This window comes from Macadamia integrifolia, chromosome 12 (assembly GCF_013358625.1).
Source record: "Macadamia integrifolia cultivar HAES 741 chromosome 12, SCU_Mint_v3, whole genome shotgun sequence".
Lineage (NCBI taxonomy): Eukaryota > Viridiplantae > Streptophyta > Magnoliopsida > Proteales > Proteaceae > Macadamia > Macadamia integrifolia.
This window is the reverse complement of record NC_056568.1, coordinates 16,272,948-16,291,113: the sequence shown is the minus strand read 5'-3', so window position 1 is coordinate 16,291,113 and position 18,166 is coordinate 16,272,948. Positions and strand designations below refer to the sequence as shown.

The following is an 18,166-nucleotide window of genomic DNA, read 5'->3' as shown; positions in this document are numbered from 1 at the left end:
GATGGGGGTTTCCGAGTAGGCCAATTCTAGGATCGAGTTTCCCATTTGGGATCTCTGTTAATCCAGTTTTGATATGACAAAACTTCCCCATTTCCCAAATCCCCACCATTACAGTGCTGGAATCAGTGAAGAAATTAGGGCTTATCGAAATTTTACCTTGCAGGAACTTTGGAATACACTGAACGATGAGAGAGGAGTTGCAAGGGATCGTAAGGAGCTTGAGACACCTTTGGGCTTCAGAACCTCAAGAGCTTGACTACCTGAACGACGACAAAGGAGCTTCACCTTGAACGGAGGAGTTGCAGGGAACCTTCATATTTGCAGCGATAGTAGTAGGGAGAGATCATCCCCTTGGAATCTGGAGTCGCCGATCTTTGGAGATTTTTAGCGAGAGTTGCAGAGAGTTGAGTGCCAGATATGGATACTCATTTTGTCGGGTTTTTTCTGAGAAGGGTTTTGGGAAGTCACAAAACTATCGGGGTTTTCATATTTTTTCCCCTCGCTTTTTGTTTCAAGAAACAGAAAAGCAAGTCAGAGGTGTTTCTTCATTCATGATTTTGGAAACAAAAATAGACATAAATTTCAATTTTTATTTTTATAAATATATGAAATGGAACAAAAAAATCAAACAGAAAAAAAGGGGATGTTTTCCATTTCTAGGCACAGAAAAACAGAAAAACAATTTCTAGAAACAAAATCAAATGGGCCCTTAATGTTAATGATTGGGTTCGTGACCCACAGTTATTTAGATGCGACCCTGATATTGTTTCACTCTTTTGATGATCCTGTGATTCCCTAGTCTGAATACTAAGGGCTTTTATAGAAGGTGTCATGCATCATAGTTTGTGATTGGAGCTATTATTACATAAATTGCATGACCGGATTTGCTTCATTAAACTCTGGATATTTTTTATTTACCAAAAAAAAAAAAAAAAAAACCTTTGGATATTTAGGGAGCACTCAAAAATTAGAAGCACGACCAGTGCTTAAAGGGCCAGGCTAGGTGCTTAGTGCTCACTTCTATAACCATCTGGACTTACTATAATGTACTCATGGATGAAGTTCCAAAAGGTAATCCCGGAATAGGTGCTGGCAGGGGTTGCCTTAGGGACAGAAATGACACTGTCATTTCTATTTTTGCTCATTATTATGGAGTATGTACCAATTATGTGGCAGAGATGAGGGCATTATTGGATGGTGTTTGTTAATTTACTTCTTTGGGTATCATGTAGCTTGTTGTTGTCTCAAACTCAAAATGATATTGTGCAAGTTGTTTCTGAGGGTAAAAATGTTGATTGAAATTCTTGGTCTTAGTGGAATTCTCTATCTAAGCTCTTGCAATCGGCGTCTGTTTTTATTCGGTACTCAGTTAGGGAAGCTAATATTAATGTTTCACATAGTACATTTCTTTTTCAGACTCAATCAAGATTGCGATTAAGAATGATAATTCTCAAATTCCTTGTATTAGATCAAAATAGATTGTTTTTGTGGTTGGTTTATAAGCCATCATTCCTTTTGGTTTTGTACTTGAGTTGGATTTTAGTTTTATTTTATTTTATTTTCTAATTTTGTTAAGTAAAATCTTAGGATGTTGTGTTCGGGGTAAGCGGGTAATTATGTTCCCCCATTGTATTTTATTCATTTATCTTCTATTAATAAATTTAAGGTCTGATCAGGGGTACCCAGAGAAGTTCCTGATTGAAAAAAATAAAAAAAGTACTTATGGATCATCCGCAGCAAGGAAAAGATCAATAGCCATGGGAGGTCTCTCCTTTTTCATTATATATTAAGGAGTTTTATAAACAATTTACTATTGAAAGAATAAGAGAGAGGCTCTCAAACCTATGAGATAGAGAAAGGATAATTCAGGAGAAAGAAAAGATGTTGCAAGAGATGGAATGAAAGAGAGATTGGTGATTAAGTCGAAATTAGACTCCGCACCTCTCCTGTTTGTACATTTACATATAGAAGCCCTTGTACAAGAGAAAAGACAAAAAATGCCCTTAATATATTTTACAAAAATTCTGATTATAAACAATGATATTTTTTCCTTCTTTTTTTTTTCCCCCTTTTTTATTATTTATGTTTTTTCTATAAGAAAAAAAAAACCTATTATGTCAGGGTCATACTTTTACACATTGTGTTCATCATGTATTGAGTGATTTATATATAGAAGGTTGACCATGTTTTTATATTATCATGGAACACCGTTCCCCCTTTGCCAATTTTTTATTTTTTATTTTTACTTTTATTTTTATTTTATTATTATTATTATAATACGTCTTGTCTCACTTTTTTTGGGGTAAAAAAAAAAGGGGGAAAGGATTTCACGCAACACCCAAGTATTAATTTAGGCATATGGGAACATCCCATTATAAAAAGGGAGGAGAGAGAGAGAGGACATGCCAAGGAATCTGTACACAGATAGTGTTCCAAATCTTTCGTCCAAAAGAAAAATAGCATTAACTAAATAAGATATGGGACACAATTTTCTATCTAAAAACGGCCTTGATCCACAGACATAGGGGCGCTCTCGGATAAAAAACACTTGCCCGTAAAATATTTATTTTTTGTGCAACTATATTGTTCCATGTTCAGCATAAAATTCTTCATCCAACCAAATTCTATCAACTTTTAAAAGACTCTCTTCAATTTTCTTTTTTAGCTTTAAGTGAAGTTATTTATTTCTATCATCAACTGTTGTCTAATGTGTATCTCTCCCTCTCTCGATCTCGATCTTGATGTGTGAATATGTGTGAGGGTGGGTGCATGCATGTGCCCTATGCGTGCTGTTAAAACATAAAGTATTTATAAATTTTCTATATGTTCTTGAGTTATCTAAATTTTAAATGAACTAAATTTTTTCTCACAAAAATATAATTTACACTTTCTCGAATAGAAGTGGTAGGAGTTAATAATGACGATACTATTTTAAATATCTATTCATAATATCAAATCATCTTACTTGTCTCTTTTATTGAGATAAAAATCTTACTTGTCTCCAATTTCAAATACACTACTTTCTCTAATTTAATACGCAAATCCTCGAACTTATCTTTATAATTTTCTCACCCTTTCCCTTGCCCTTTCCCTTTCCTTAATAGTCCAGTGCTGCATGTGCAGTTGTGCACCACTCTAGTCCTCCAATAAATTATTGGATCAGTAAGTACTTATCATTTGGTATTTAAATAAGATATAAAAGGTCTATACTGATTCCCACTAACAAAGATTTCTTCATTTAAATAGAAAAAAGGAAATTATTAATGAAACCTACCTATGACCAGCTGGATTAGAATAATTGGGTCCGACTTCCGACTGCCACGTAAGATCATTAACAAGGGTGATATTACCCATTTCGTAATCACTGACGTGTTCATCACTTTATCTCTTAATTTAATCCCTTATTACTAAACGATTATATTCCTCAGCAAGCATAATTTCACGCTTGCTGATTAAGGGCATCTCTCTCTCTCTCTCAAATTATAAGTAAATTAATAGAGATTTATTACCAGCTTTTTATAATTTATAAAAAAATCGAAACCTTTCAACGCGTGTGAATCACTGATTGGCACAGTGCTTGACCGCCTGGGCCGTGATGGCTACAGCGGAAGAAATCCTCTACTCTCCCAGCATTTTCACACTTGGTATATAATATTTATGTGTATAGACCTTTTCCCATATATTAGTAGAGGTGTACATTTTATATAAAAAAGAAAAAAGAGTAGAAGTGTACTCTTTTTTCGTTTTTCTTCTACGGAATTATATATTATATGTGGATTAGGTTTAATGGACCTGTCCGTCTAGCATCTATGGATGTTCCAATTATTTGTGCCCGGAAAAGAAAGAAAAAGTGACAAGGCTGAGATTTTAAAGAAATGCAGACACAAACTCGTAGCTCATATGTCATTTTTGAGTTCAATTAGGTCAATAATGCATTTCAATAACAAATGCACCTTGAGTCTTTCACCTATGATCTTAAATAATGATTCATTTTTAATTAAATTTATATTATTTATTTCAATTTCTCAGCATTGATAATATTTGGTGAGTCTTAGACGTCCCACTTTGGATATCTTAACTCTAAAGTCTAAACCGTGGTTAAAGAGAATGAAACTATACGACTATACAATTATTCCCAAACTAGATCGAAATCAAATTGAACTGACGGATTGACACCCCTAAACTACGCTTTGTAAGCATTTAGAATCATATAATAGACATTTTTAAAATTAAGATTATGTTTGGTATAATTTCTTGGAATGCATTATCAACCTATCGCATCACTAATCTACATTCTACTTTGAATACAAGATTTTTTTTTTGGGTAAACTAAAGGTATGAGCATTTATGTCAACTGATAGTACATGTGTCAAAAACCCGACGTAGAAAGGTCCAATTGTTTTCAATATTACTCATGTGCAAGGGAACCTACCAACCTAGTGTTCTACCCCAAACACAATTGGGAATGAAAATGTGATTCAAATCCTCTCAGTGTGGAGGGACAATAGCCTACAGTGCAAGCGACCAACTCATCTCGCGACACTACGAACATTCTTAGAAGTTCTTTTTCCTTTCTGTCTCGGCTGAGATTTCCACTGATCCATCCATGGCGGAGAAGCATTTCAAGTACGTGATCGTTGGTGGTGGTGTTGCAGCTGTAAGTGCCGACTTCATCTCCGCTTACTTTATGCTCTTTCTCGATCGGATAATGCTTTTTTTTTTTTGGTATTTGTTCTGTCGATGTACTCTTCGTAATCGATGTTTGGAATTTCTATCTCGTGGAGAGTTGTTAGAACAATCGCTTCTAGTTTTCTGTTTTAGTGTTAGTAGTTCTAATTTTGATGATTTCTATATTGTTTTATTCCGTTCTATTTCATGATCTTGCGTTTTTGGCTAACTTAGGTTTGTAAATTTGTCAATGATCTGTTTGGAATTCGGATGCTCTGTTTCTCTTTCGTTAAATGATCTTACGACCTATCGCCTTTATTGAATATAGCTTATAAGTTATACAGAATCATAAGTGAGGCGTTGTAAGGATTCTCGAATTTATTTGTCAGCATAACTGAGTAATAGGTTCCAGTGTTGAAACATTCTTTATTTTCTAGAAAGTTTTCTAACTCGTTTTTGTTATTTCCTTCGCAGGGATATGCTGCAAGGGAGTTTGCTAAACAAGGCCTTAAGTCGGGGGAGCTGGCAATTATTTCCAAAGAAGCAGTATGTCAACCCCCTCACCCAACTCCCACAAAAGCTTTGAATTACTTGCGGATCGTAGCTTATCTGTATCTGATTCTGATTATTCTGAGGGGATCGTTCTGATTCTGATTATTCCTTGAAGATATCTGGTTACAGAAATCCTGTTCGGTGGTAATTGGTTAATTACTGGTCAATAGAAAAAAGAAGAAATTCTGAGTTCATCATGGACAGGGAAAATCAAGTACGCTTGGTTTGGCATTCCCTCTTCTCTAAAAATATAAACTGGCATTCCCTATTTTTTCCTTGTGGTTTTCGACGCATGCTGTTTCAGTTTGAATATTGCTGCATTTATTGAGAGGTAAAAAAAGTGCTAGAGAGGGTCCAGTGTCAAAACACCCTGACAAGATTCATGCATCAACTGTCTTATGTTGTGCCAAATATCTAACATGATTTCTGCAACTACCTTTCTAAAGTGCTAATAATAGTCATAATTTACATAACTAAAGAGTGTTTATAATGCTTCTGGCTACCGGTTACACTTATGTTGATCTTCTATAGATGGAACTGCAGTAGTTGTTGTTTTACTTTCAAACTTGAATGCTGAACACTGTGAGGGCCATGTGTTTCTTTTTCTTTTCTTTTCCGCCGTGACATATTTCCCTCTTTCAGGTGGCTCCTTATGAGCGTCCAGCACTTAGCAAGGCATACCTTTTTCCTCAGGGTAAGCAACTTACATAAATCGACAGAAGTTATCAATAACAGTGATCTCATATGTTCATGTAGTTATTTTTTTCACTCCAACAATATGAGACGTAACAGAATTTATTTTTCTATATCAAGTATTGGATTGAACTGCATTAGTGATTTCTCAGTTTTGTGGAATTTGGCATCATCATAATCATTAATCTGGCTCTGGTTTTTTGCATGGCCCACCTAGGCAAGTAACACCTTCCTTGGTGCCATAATATCTGCTGCTTATCAGATCTGGTGAGGTCCAAATTTTGGTGGCAAATCGGGCCAGGGTCCCCTACCAATATCTTAAGTTTCATCCAAAGTAAAATTGGCCATGTGGCGAAATAAAGCACTGAAAATCTTTTGAAAAAATGATTGAAAATAAATAGATGGCTAAAAATAGAAGGAAAATGCCTGTACGTGTGGGGTATATGATCGAATTTGGCATTGAAATTTAACATGGCATCATGGGATTTTTTTTTCCTTAAAAATTTAGCTTTGTTTTTGTAAAATTTACATGCTCTTCTTACTCTATCAATAGTTTCATTCTCAATATTGCCTTGTGAAACATGATATGTGAACACCTTTGTGTTGATATGTGTTCCATTTCAGAAATTTTCAACTAATTTTTCTGCAATTTTTACCTTGAATTACACATCACTATTCTCCCATACTTTTATCTTACAAAGATTGATTACAGGATTTGCAAGACTCCCAGGATTTCATGTCTGTGTTGGGAGTGGGGGTGAGAGACTACTTCCAGAGTGGTACACTGAGAAAGGTAATGATGGCTTTCTTACCATATTCTTTTCATGCAATATCTTTAGGCCCTTAGATGATATTAAAAGATGATATATGATTATCTGCTATAAATTTTTAATAGAGTTTTGGTTGTACATTCTCACGATTGATGCTTGTCTGTTGTCACCACTTGCGGCAGGCATAGAGTTGATCCTAAGCACTGAAATAGTGAAGGCAGATCTAGCTTCAAAGACTCTCACTAGTGCAGCTGGAGCAACCTTCAAGTATGACATTCTGATCATTGCAACTGGGTCTTCGGTACGTATCAATTATCTGATGACACGTGTTTGCCTTTCCTCTCTTGGTTTTCAATCTTTATGTTTTATGAAAACAAATAGTTCTGACCAGAAAATTTGGCTTGATATTCTGTTTAATTTCTTTCCCTCTGCTTTCATGCTATTTGTTTCATGCTTTCTATTTCTAGGTCATTAAGTTGAGTGACTTTGGTACTCAAGGAGCTGACGCCAAGAACATCTTCTACTTGAGAGAAATTGACGATGCTGACAAGCTTGTAGAAGTATTTAAGACAAAGAAGGATGGAAAGGCTGTGATTGTTGGAGGGGGATATATTGGTCTGGAGCTTAGTGCTGCAATGAAGATCAACAATCTTGATGTTACTATGGTGTATCCGGAACCATGGTGCAGTAAGTGACAGTCCCTTTAAAAATTTTGATCCTTTACCTCCTGAAAATGACTTCTATATTCTTTTTCAGGATTAATGAGATGGCTTTTATGATTGGTAACTTATTTCATGTTATATGTTCTTGCAGTGCCTCGGCTCTTTACTTCTGAATTAGCCGCTTTCTATGAGGGTTATTATGCTAAGAAAGGTGTCAAAATTATTAAGGGAACCGTTGCAGTTGGGTTTGATGCAGATGCAAGTGGAGAGGTAATTTCTCAATCGGCCATGTGACAATAGATGTAATCAACATTAGCCCTACAGTGTTTTATATGATTGAAACACTTCATTTTCAGGTGAAGAATGTAAAACTTAAGGACGGGAGGGTATTGGATGCTGACATTGTTGTTGTTGGTGTTGGTGGAAGACCCCTTACCAAATTGTTCAAAGGCCAGGTTGAGGAAGAGAAGGGTGGAATTAAGGTTTGTGTGGTCTTCCAATCCTGTAAATTAGCACTCCATTCTAATCGTGTTGGATGGAATATCTTCCATCTGGTCTTAGACATGAGGTTGTCCAAGTCTTACTATTTTCTTCTATTTAATATTGGTGAAATGGATTCTTATACCATGTGGGCATTATAAACAACTGCTGAAAAGGATTTTCTGCCTGATGTGGCTGATCTGGACCATCCAGTTTAAAGGGGAGGTCTGGATAATTCATGTCTGAAGTCTGCACCAGGCCCATGCCTATTGCTAATTGCACTTTCCTCAGACAAATGATTCGACTCTTATATTTTTGTGCATAGTCTTAAATTTTATTGCATCCTTCATGGCTTCATCCATGCATCATTGAAACAGCATTCCAAAAGCTCCCTGTCTTTATCCACTCAACTTTCATGTGCAATTTCTGGTCCTCTTATGGACTACTGAACCAATGTAACCGAAAAACTGACTCCTTGTGAAGAATCTTTGTTTAGGTGGTCTATTTCAGCCATTTTAGTCTCATCAATTAAAAATTTATCCTTAGCAACAACATTTTATGACCCAGGATGCCTGTTAATGTACACTGTAAAAGTTCTTGGTAAACATTTCTTGGATTTTCTATCATGACAGAAGCATCCTCAGAAAAAGAATTCGTTATTCTACATATACCAATTCTGTTGCTTTAGAAGAAAAGCTACATATACGGTTCCTAGTTTTCGAATGCCATGTCCATATTTGATATATTGTGAACCTTGGTTTTCTGGGACACTTGTCCATGTCTTACATAATATTTTCCAGATCAGCTGAATTGTATACCAGCTTCTGGCTCTTGCGGCAATCAACAAACAATTCCTTTCTGTCTGCCATATACTACTGCTGCATTAGAATCTCCTGAACATATTTATTTCCTATTGCATAGATTGGAAGGGCGCACCCAGTGCACGAGGCTCCCGCCAATCTTTGCAAACTCTAGTTCACAGCATGTTTAGTTAGGTGTCTTGCTTTTCCTTTTTTCCCTTTTTCTTACTCGTTTCTTATTTTGAGGTGGGGAGTGTGTGCAGTTGATCACTTGATTGATTAGGGAAGTTAATCAGTGGTTATTTCTGTATTTGTTGAGTGTTTGCAATAATTCCTGTTTATGAGGTTCTGTTTGATTGCAGACTGATGGGTTCTTCAAAACTAGTGTTCCTGATGTGTATGCTGTTGGTGATGTGGCTACCTTCCCATTGAAATTGTTCAATGATGTGAGGAGAGTAGAGCATGTAGATCATGCCAGAAAATCAGCAGAGCATGCTGTCAAGGTATGCTCTTCTCTGGTGATGTATTCTTTATATCAATCTACTTGATGGCAATCTTTGTATTTGATTAAACACAGCTAAATTTAAGTTAACTAGGCACTCAACAAACAGTAATTCATCGATATGGGCACATGGTTCATACTCATTTTCTTCCGGGGATAATTTAATCATTCATATTCTTGGATCAAGAATAAACCATTTTTCATTTCTCATGCAGGCTATCAAGGCAAGCGAGGAAAGGAAGTCCATTGATGAGTATGACTACCTTCCATACTTCTATTCCCGCTCCTTTGATCTATCATGGCAGTTCTATGGAGACAATGTTGGGGATACTGTGTTTTTCGGAGACAGTGATCTAGAATCACCCACACCTAAGTTTGGATCATTTTGGATCAAGGACAGGAAGGTAGTTGGCGCATTCTTGGAGGCTGGTACACCAGAAGAGAACAGTGCCATTGCCAAAGTTGCAAGGCTCCAACCTGCAGTTCAAAATCTGGATGAACTTAAGGAAGGTCTAACATTTGCATCCAAGGTTTGAGAGACACCTATCGAGAAGGGAATAAATGGATTTGATGTTTCCTGTCTTATTACCCTTGGCATTTCTATCTTATTATTGTTTGATTGTATTATTCTGTGGATAAGTTGTTGAATTAGTCCATGGGTAGTGTCCAAAATGCAGAATATTTTTCTGTAGGCCATGTTTGTTTCATTGTAAAATTTCCAGTGCATGTGATATTTTACAAGAAAATTTTCCTATTTTTTCCATACTTTTTTATTTATTTAATTTGCATCAAAACAAACAACGGAAATCCTATTTTACAAGAAAAATTTTCTTTTTCACCATTTTACATGGAGACAAATGGAGTTGTAATTGTAGGGATACCAATAATGACTAGGCTGGTTATCACTAGGGTGTTCATATTGACCAAACACACTAGTTGTACATGTCCTAATCTGAGTGCTTAGTGATAAAGGAGATTGTAATTTTTAGCTTGTTCCTTGGGTTGTGCAACTCTGTAGTAAACTCCTTAGCTTGGAAGGCCTTGTCTATGATGAGTATGACACAATGAGCTGCACTCATTTTCATGCATATTGATGCAGGAGTCAGGAAAAAAGTGATACAGTGGGTCTACACAATTTAATATCGATGCAAAATCCTATTTTCATAGAGGGAAAAAAATTGTCAAAAATTGCAGTGCTCACGCACGCCTATATTCATCCCCGCAGTCACCAATTACTCTTAACAGATCTTTACCTTTCTTTGATACTTCTTGGATACTGTTTACATCATCCTCATCAAGAACAAGTGACAATACAGCATTTGCATCTTGGATATGTTCAGAGAGACCAAGCCGAACTCCTATCATTGATCCTGCCACTGATGGCTGCCATCCAAAGTCATAAACCAAAACGAGAATTACTGAATGAATCATTACTATATAAGCTAACCAACGTAATGAAAATTGCAATGTTCTTAAACTGTGGATGGGACAAGTAGCTTACCTGATCTAGGATGTATCTAACAGCAACAGTTGCAATTGAGACCCCATGTTTAGTGGCTACCTTCTTTAGTGTTTGAAGCAGAGTTTGGAAGAGACTCCACCCTCCCCAAGCATCAACCATCTTCCACATTTATCACAAAATGATAGAAATGAGATTTATTTTGGTTCATTTTTTCTCTTTCATAAAAGTTCAGAATTTATAGCAAAAAAAAAAGGGTTACAGTTGTACACTTGAGACACTAGTGATGACTTGCACGACATTTTCTTCTGTGCATCAGAAACAAAAGCTACCTATTGGAACTGTGAAAAACTATAACCTAAAATGATGAAAAAAATAATAGAAATCATAAACAATCACACAATGCAAACACGAAAATTTATGTGGTTTAGCAAGATTAATTATGTTCATGTTGAGATGAGATCTACTTCACTATCAATGTGGAATAGGGTTACAGGCTTACAACCACTCATCCTCACACCACCCACAAATTGATTATAAAGAAAGAACCCTCACTACAAATATATAGTGAAATGCTATATGGGTAATTTACCGAAATACCCATATGGTCATAAAAATTTTTCTTGGGGGCAACCACCCCCAACCCCCAACATGGACCCTTAATCACCGGGACTCCAGTTACGAAGATAATGCGTAAGGTGGCCTGATTCTTTTGGGGCTTAAGGCCTCAAATGCTCAGCCTCTTAATGATTTTTCGGAATCAGTCCACTTATGCAAATGATAGAATACAAGACATCGTACCCCAATAGAACCAATTTGCAATTCATGTCAAACAATATCTACCAATGAATTCAAAGAGGGAAGCAAGGTTTGCAAGGTCTCTATACCCTTTTGTATTTCTGGAGTGAGGGAGTATTTAATGGAGGCCCAGCAAAAGGAATTGATAAGTTGGTATCGAGGAACTTCTCAGACAAGAGACCACCCAACACTGTGCCATACCTGTATTTCAGAGTCCGTTAAAGACTTAGAAAGAATGTAGGAAACATGCTTATGATCTATGTATGTACAGAGACTGTGACAACACAGAGTAAGTATTAGAGAGAGAGAGAGAGAGAGAGAGACGTTATGAGTTTAACTCCATAAAGTTCACACAATTCAGACATTCTTTGTTGAGGACGCATGTCAATAATAGAATGTTGCACCTGCATAAAACCCCAAAACCCATCATATTAGGATTGTTGCAAGATGATCAAAATGAAAATAAAGAAAAACAAATAGCTAATGATGGAATTATTTCTAGTTTACCTGATTGCTAACAACAGGAATCCCATTTTCCAGGATTATTTGTAACCTTTCAGTATCAAAGTTTGTCAAAGCCACTGTCTTGATTTTACCTGAACACCTTCCATCGAAATAATCCAATAAAATCAGAGAATGTGGGTCTGAATCCTAATAGTAGAACATCCATAGCAATCAAACTCACCTTCTTCTTTTAGATCAGTAAGGTGTTTTAGTGCATCAAGGTAAGCTGGGTTGGAGTAATCCCACCTATTTCAAGTATCCCAATCTATGTATATTAGATGCTTGTCTAAATTCCTAAAAGAGATGAAGGTTTTTCATATGAACCATTGGCAAGTGGGAAAAGAAACACATTGTACCAGTGAAACTGAAGCATGTCCAAGGAAGCAACATCCATTCTTTTCAGTGAAACATTGATGCTGTCCCTAACAAAGCTACTTGTCATCTTAACTGGACTCGGCACCCATTTTGTAAGACTACATCACATAACCCAAGAAGGAGTTCCAGTAGAATCAGCTCCAACTAATTTAAAATTTTAACCTCATAATCCTTACATAACTAGCAAAATTGCATCAAACAACTCACCCTCTAGCCTGTTCCAATAACTCTGGTGGTCTCTCTCGACGAACTCTATTGATGAAAATACCATAGAGATCTTCTGCAGGACCATCTACAGATCAAAGGGTGTGGATTAGAACCAAGCATGAATGGGTTATCATTTTGAGTTTAGTTTTATGGGTCTAACAGATATCAGCCATGTCGAAAGTGGTGAGGCCGGCGTCGGCATATCGAAGCATTGCGTCGACGGCATTGTCTCTATCGATTCTGCCCCAACCGCCGCTCGTCTGCCACATCCCATTCACGACCCTGCATATATCCAAGGAATCCTTTCCATACTTCACTATGGTTCGCCGGTCTTCAGTGACTTTCTTGCAACGAAACGAACTCCTAAAGAGTTTCCGAGTTTTGGAACCTGTTCTGGATTTTGTATTGATGTGTTTGAGGTTGAGATCCCTCAAGGGATGGTACAGGGACGCTGCCATTTTCGCGGGAGGAGGAGGAGGAGGAGGAGGAGGAGGTGAAGGGTAGCGTTGTCATTTAGTAAGCTCTGATCTTCCTTACTTTCCTTATCTACCCACTTAACCATCAACTGAATGCCAAGTGGTGGAATAAGGGTCGGACAAATGGGGGCGGTGAAATTTGGGATTGAGTTAGGGTAACAGGGTATTTTGAGGAAGTAATTAGCAGAGTTACAATAGTTAGCCATGTGGAAAGTAGATCGATTTATTATTGGGCTTGAATAATAATGAAATCTTACATTTATAACTTATAGTGACAAAAATTTTTTGATGAGAACACTTTAAATTTCTAAAGAAATCATAATTTATCATTGTAAGGGAAAGATGATTAAATTGAAACAAATGGATAATTAATTACTAAGAGGATAACTAATACTGAAATCACAAAATGAACCCTATTATCCAATCATTCAATTAGATCAATGGAAGATTTGTTACAATTTACAAATCAATTTCTTCATTTATAACCTCATATTCATTGATTATAACCTTTTTATTTTATTTTATTTTATTTTTTATAAAACCTACTTATAACCTCATAATCACTTATTATTTGATGGGTTCATTCCGTTTAGTTATTGATTTATTCGATTTGGTCTAATTTTTAGCCGATCTCAACATACTTTAATCCAAAAGCAATCCAATAACGATCGATTTGATTCGATCTGAGTTTTTCTTTTTTGATTTCTATCTATTTTACCGATTAGGACTAGGTTTTGACACCTCTATGCCACATGCCGTTGAGAACTCAGCAGATGTCCGAAGAATCATTTCTGCTACTCATCGTTGCTCGTTTGTTTCCATCGTTTTGCGTGCATCAAAACGATTTTGGACCGAGTTTACATGGTTCTGGCCGGCTCTTAGTTCTGGTGTTGGATGAGTTAAAGTTGCCGCCATTGTTGTTTGTGGACCCTCAGCTAAGTGGGAAATCCGCCTTTTGGTAAATAAATTTAGACCTTTAGTATGCTTTTTGTCTGAAACTAAAATGTCCAATTCTTAGCTCCATGGTTTCTGTAGATCTTTTTCATTCGCAAACTTTGTCTGTACTCCGGCTATCCATGGCGTTGGGGGTATGCTTTTGATGTGGAGTGACTTTGCTAAGCTTGATATCCTGTGGAATATTTACTGGTGCTTTTATGTGGATTTGTATCTTCAAGATATCAATAAAAAATGGAATATGACTTTTGTCTGAAAGTTCAATTTGACTCACTGTTGAATTTGGCTGCCTTTATTCATCTTCCTTGGGTCTTAGCCGGAGATTGGAATATAGAAGATAAAATGGGTGGCAGGCCCGTCACTTCTAATAAGCTACTCACCTTCAACAGCTTTATAAATTTGGCGTGTGCCTCTGAGATTAGAGCTTTGGGCCAACAATTCACTTGTAGTAATAAGCAGTTCGGAGACGGGAAGATTGAGCCTAAGTTGGACAGGTGTTTTTGTCCAATATGGAATGGTTTAATCTCTACCCTAATTCAGTTGTTTCTTCGGAAGTGTTAGCCTCCTCTGATCACAAAGCCATAATTCTTCAGACTGAGGTCAGAACTGTCCCAGCCCTTAGACCATTCCGATTCGAAGCTTTTTGGACTTTAGAACCAAGCTTTGAGGAGTTTATTATCTTTGTTTGTGATTCCATTGGTACCCGCGACTCTTTTTCCTTCATTCTCTTTCATAAGATGGAACAGATCAAAAGTTCTTTGGACTCTCTTTCCCATGTTCTTCCTCAGTTGTGTGACAACAATTGGTTTCTTCATAAGAAACATCTTTTGGCTCTCCTCCGACGTATGGCCCACCAGGAAGAAGTCCTTCGAAAACAAAAATCCAGACTTGACTGGGCTAAATTTGGAGATCGCAACACCCGCTTCTTTCACCTTTCCACTCTCAAGCGCAGAGCCAAGAACTCCATCAAAACCATCAGTGTCAATGGCCTCTCTATTCAGGGCGATCGCGAGATTGGCCCCGCCATTACGAACTATTACAAGGAGCTGTACACGTCTCAACAACCGGTCTTAGACAATCATTATTTTTCTCCTATCAGAGGTGGAATCACTCCTCATGCCATCACATGAGTCTCCTAGTCTGGACGATTATCTAGGGCTTTTCTATCATAATTTGTGGAGCATCATTGGTTTAGAGGTGATCTCGGCTATCAAAAAGTTCTTCACTGATGGTGGGTTATCATATGTTCAATTCACTTATCCCTAAGGTTGAATATCCCTTTTCCATTGCGGAATTCTGCCCGATCAGGCTTTGCAATTTATCAACAATATCATCTCTCGTATCATTGTTAATTGGCTAGGGCCCATCTTGAACAAAATTATTTCTATAGACCACAACAGGTTCATCAAAGGGAGACAGATTCAAGACAATGTCCTTATTTGTAACGAGATCCTTAACAAGATCAAACACACTAGAAGAGGCAGGTCTGGTTACTTCTCTCTCAAATTTGTTATGAGCAAAGCCTATGACAAACTTGAATGGCACTTCTTGCGAAATACTCTCCTCAACTATGGCTTTGATCATACCTGAATCCAGAAGGTTGTGTTCTGTGTGGAGACCACTCAAATGGCTATTCTCCTTAATGGAGCCCCGATTCCCTTCTTTAAACATTCCCGCGGTCTGAGACAAAGCGATCCTCTTTCCTCTTATTTATTTGTTCTCTGTGATGAGATTTTGTCTACCAAATTTGTCATTGCGTTGGAGGATGGTGTAATTGGAGGAATCCAAATTAATCAGAGTGGAGAATGAATTTGCCACATGGCATTCCCCGATGATCTCATTTTGTTTGGGAGAGCGTCTATGACGGAGGCTAGAGCTCTCAATTTTATCCTCTGATAAAGACTATAAATTTTTGGGTCAAACAATCAACCTTAGCAAGACAAGAGCACGATTCAGCCCCAACGTTGATTCCCCCCCATCAAAAGATAACTGTGGGAATTTTTTCAGATTACTCCCACCACCGCACTAGACAAGTACCTGGGCATTCTGTTCGTTATTGGTAAACTCTCTAAAGCTCAATGCTCGGTTGATTGATCACGTTTCTAGGAAGCTCTAGCATTGGAAAACACAATTTCTCAGCCCAGCTGGTAAACTGGTCCTCATCCATTCATCTATTTTTGTGATGCCACTCTACATTATGTCTTGCTTCCAAGTCCCTGCATCCATTCACAAAGTTATTGATACCACAAGCAGAGAATTCTTCTGGTCTGACAGGAACAAGTCCTTAGTGCCCGGAGTCTCTTGGAACGTAATCTGTCAACCCAAGAGACTTGGCGGCCTCGATGTCAAGCAAGCGGCGGCAAGAAACAACGCTCTCCTCACCAAAAAGGGTTGGGAGCTTCTCCAACACACTTCTTCCATTTGGTCCCGCTTGATGAAGGACAAATACTTGCCCACTTCATCGTTCTTGCAAGCTCCTTGCCCAGTCAATTCCTCGTGGGGCTGGAAATCCATATGCTCAACTAGTGACTTCCTTAAGCAAGGCCTATTCTTTCAAGTGGGAAATGGAAATTCTATCAACCCATGGAGTGATTTTTGGATCCCTAATCATCCTCCTAACACTGTGCCCTTTTCCTTACACAGAGATGCACCGAAGCGCTTTTCTCAGCTTATAGACTCTGTTTCCAACTCTTGGCTACGTGAGATCATCTTTTATTGGTGGGAACCTGAAATTGCCTTTAGCATTCTCTCTATTCCACTTCCTATGTTTCCTCAACAGGATAAATTCGTTTTGCTAGCCACTGCCAACGGTAAGTTTTCTCTCTTCTGCCACAGTTGCGCAATCAACGACCAAGTCAAGTCCAACACCATTATTGGCTCAAAATCTGGTTCTTCCCTACAACTCCCAAGAACCAACATCTCACTTGGAAACTACTCCATAACAAGCTCCCTCTTCAGGACCTCCTCATTCCCCGAGGTTTTCATTTGGATCCTAGATGTTCGCTTTGTCTACAACAACTCCAGAGCTCCAACCACTTTTTTTTGGAATACTCGATTATTCAATAGGTTTGGCTGCTTGCTGGTTTTTCACAATTCCTTGAGAATCTCCCTTTCCAAGACAGCATCATCAGCATTCTTAGTAGTCCGAATTTTCACATTCGAGATTTCACCCTCATGATAGCGTTTCTTTGCAATATCATTTGGCACATCTGGACTGGATATTGGAATTGGGTGTTTAGGAACGAACGTTTTCTCCCCTCACATCCTGCTTCAGGTCATTTTGACTACCAAGGATCTCCTGCTCCCCCCCACTCCTCTGCGAACAGGAGTCCAAGATGGGTTTTGTGGAGCTCCCTTGCTCCTCCCTTTCTCAAGTTCAATATTGACGACACAAGTCGGGGAAACCAGGGGCCTATCGGCAATTTCGAAGTTTACAGAGATGTCAATGTGAATTTCGTGTGCGGCTTCAAGTGTGGAATCAGAGGCAAATTTTGCTTTGGTCACTGAAGCTTTAGCTATCCGACATGCCTTATCCTTGGCGACCAACCAAAATTTCAGGCATGTGGTTATTGAGGGGGACAATCTGTTGCTTATTAATCTTCTCTTAGGAAGACCCTATTCCTGCCCTTGGAGAATCTACTCGATTTTTCAGACTACCTCCAGCTCTTGCACTGCATCAAGGAGTCCAATTCTGTGGCTGACGCCTTCGCTTCTGAGGCTGCTAGGTCACATTGCTTTCTTCTTTGTTTCTATTCTCCTCCTCTTAGGGCCCGTTTGGTATCGTTTCTATTCCAGAAACGTCGTTTCGTGTCAAAAACGAAAATTTCAGTTTCTGTGTCAAAATGCAGTTTTTAAACGAGAAAATGGTGTTACAAAATTTCAGATTTTTATCAGGAACTTTTTTTTTCTTTTGTAAAATGGAACGAAACTGGGAAGACGGAACTCCATTCCGTCCAATCTCCTTTTTTCAGTTTTTTTTTTTTTTTTTTTTCACTTTTTGTTCCAAAAAAACAGAAACTGACCATAAGTGTGCCAAACAGAAGATTCTGTTTTTTCATTCCAATAGAACGAAAAAACTTCAAAAACGTTTTTTTAGAACGATACCAAACGGAGCCTTAGTTCTGGTCTTTTGTTGTTCTTTGACTGTATTGGGACATCTTTCGCACATCAATATACTTGTTTTATTACCAATCTTTTGTTTTTTGTTTGTTTTGTTTCTTTGTTTTATTTCTTATTTTATGTAGGATTTATAGATCGACATAGATA

General features: G+C 37.7%; 2 protein-coding genes across 2 annotated transcripts; one reads left to right on the top strand and one right to left on the bottom strand.

Moving 5' to 3' along the window:
* Positions 1 to 4,507: 4,507 nt before the first annotated feature.
* Positions 4,508 to 9,889, top strand: LOC122058397 (monodehydroascorbate reductase 3, cytosolic-like). Its single transcript, XM_042621071.1, has 10 exons — positions 4,508 to 4,657; positions 5,143 to 5,214; positions 5,863 to 5,914; positions 6,626 to 6,706; positions 6,866 to 6,984; positions 7,151 to 7,370; positions 7,497 to 7,615; positions 7,702 to 7,827; positions 8,988 to 9,128; positions 9,343 to 9,889. Exons 1-10 carry the CDS (start codon positions 4,607 to 4,609, stop codon positions 9,661 to 9,663), a joined length of 1,302 nt encoding a protein of 433 aa, XP_042477005.1. The 5' UTR covers positions 4,508 to 4,606; the 3' UTR covers positions 9,664 to 9,889.
* A 380-nt stretch (positions 9,890 to 10,269) lies between these two features.
* Positions 10,270 to 12,979, bottom strand: LOC122058398 (flagellar radial spoke protein 5-like). The gene is made up of 9 exons (XM_042621072.1): positions 12,631 to 12,979; positions 12,471 to 12,555; positions 12,245 to 12,361; positions 12,070 to 12,134; positions 11,892 to 11,980; positions 11,709 to 11,788; positions 11,474 to 11,585; positions 10,629 to 10,748; positions 10,270 to 10,510 (listed from the first exon to the last, which is right to left on the bottom strand). Exons 1-9 carry the CDS (start codon positions 12,926 to 12,928, stop codon positions 10,325 to 10,327), a joined length of 1,152 nt encoding a protein of 383 aa, XP_042477006.1. The 5' UTR covers positions 12,929 to 12,979; the 3' UTR covers positions 10,270 to 10,324.
* Between the last annotated feature and the right edge of the window lie 5,187 nt (positions 12,980 to 18,166).

Coding starts and splice junctions, on each gene's coding strand:
- LOC122058397 (XM_042621071.1), top strand. CDS start 4,607: ATGGCGGAGAAGCATTTCAAGTACGTGATCGTTGGTGGTGGTGTTGCA. Junction 6,985..7,150: donor TCATTGCAACTGGGTCTTCG/GTACGTATCAAT, acceptor TTCTATTTCTAG/GTCATTAAGTTGAGTGACTT. Junction 9,129..9,342: donor CAGCAGAGCATGCTGTCAAG/GTATGCTCTTCT, acceptor TTTCTCATGCAG/GCTATCAAGGCAAGCGAGGA.
- LOC122058398 (XM_042621072.1), bottom strand. CDS start 12,928: ATGGCAGCGTCCCTGTACCATCCCTTGAGGGATCTCAACCTCAAACAC. Junction 12,135..12,244: donor GACATGCTTCAGTTTCACTG/GTACAATGTGTT, acceptor TACTTGAAATAG/GTGGGATTACTCCAACCCAG. Junction 11,586..11,708: donor TATGGAGTTAAACTCATAAC/GTCTCTCTCTCT, acceptor TCTGAAATACAG/GTATGGCACAGTGTTGGGTG.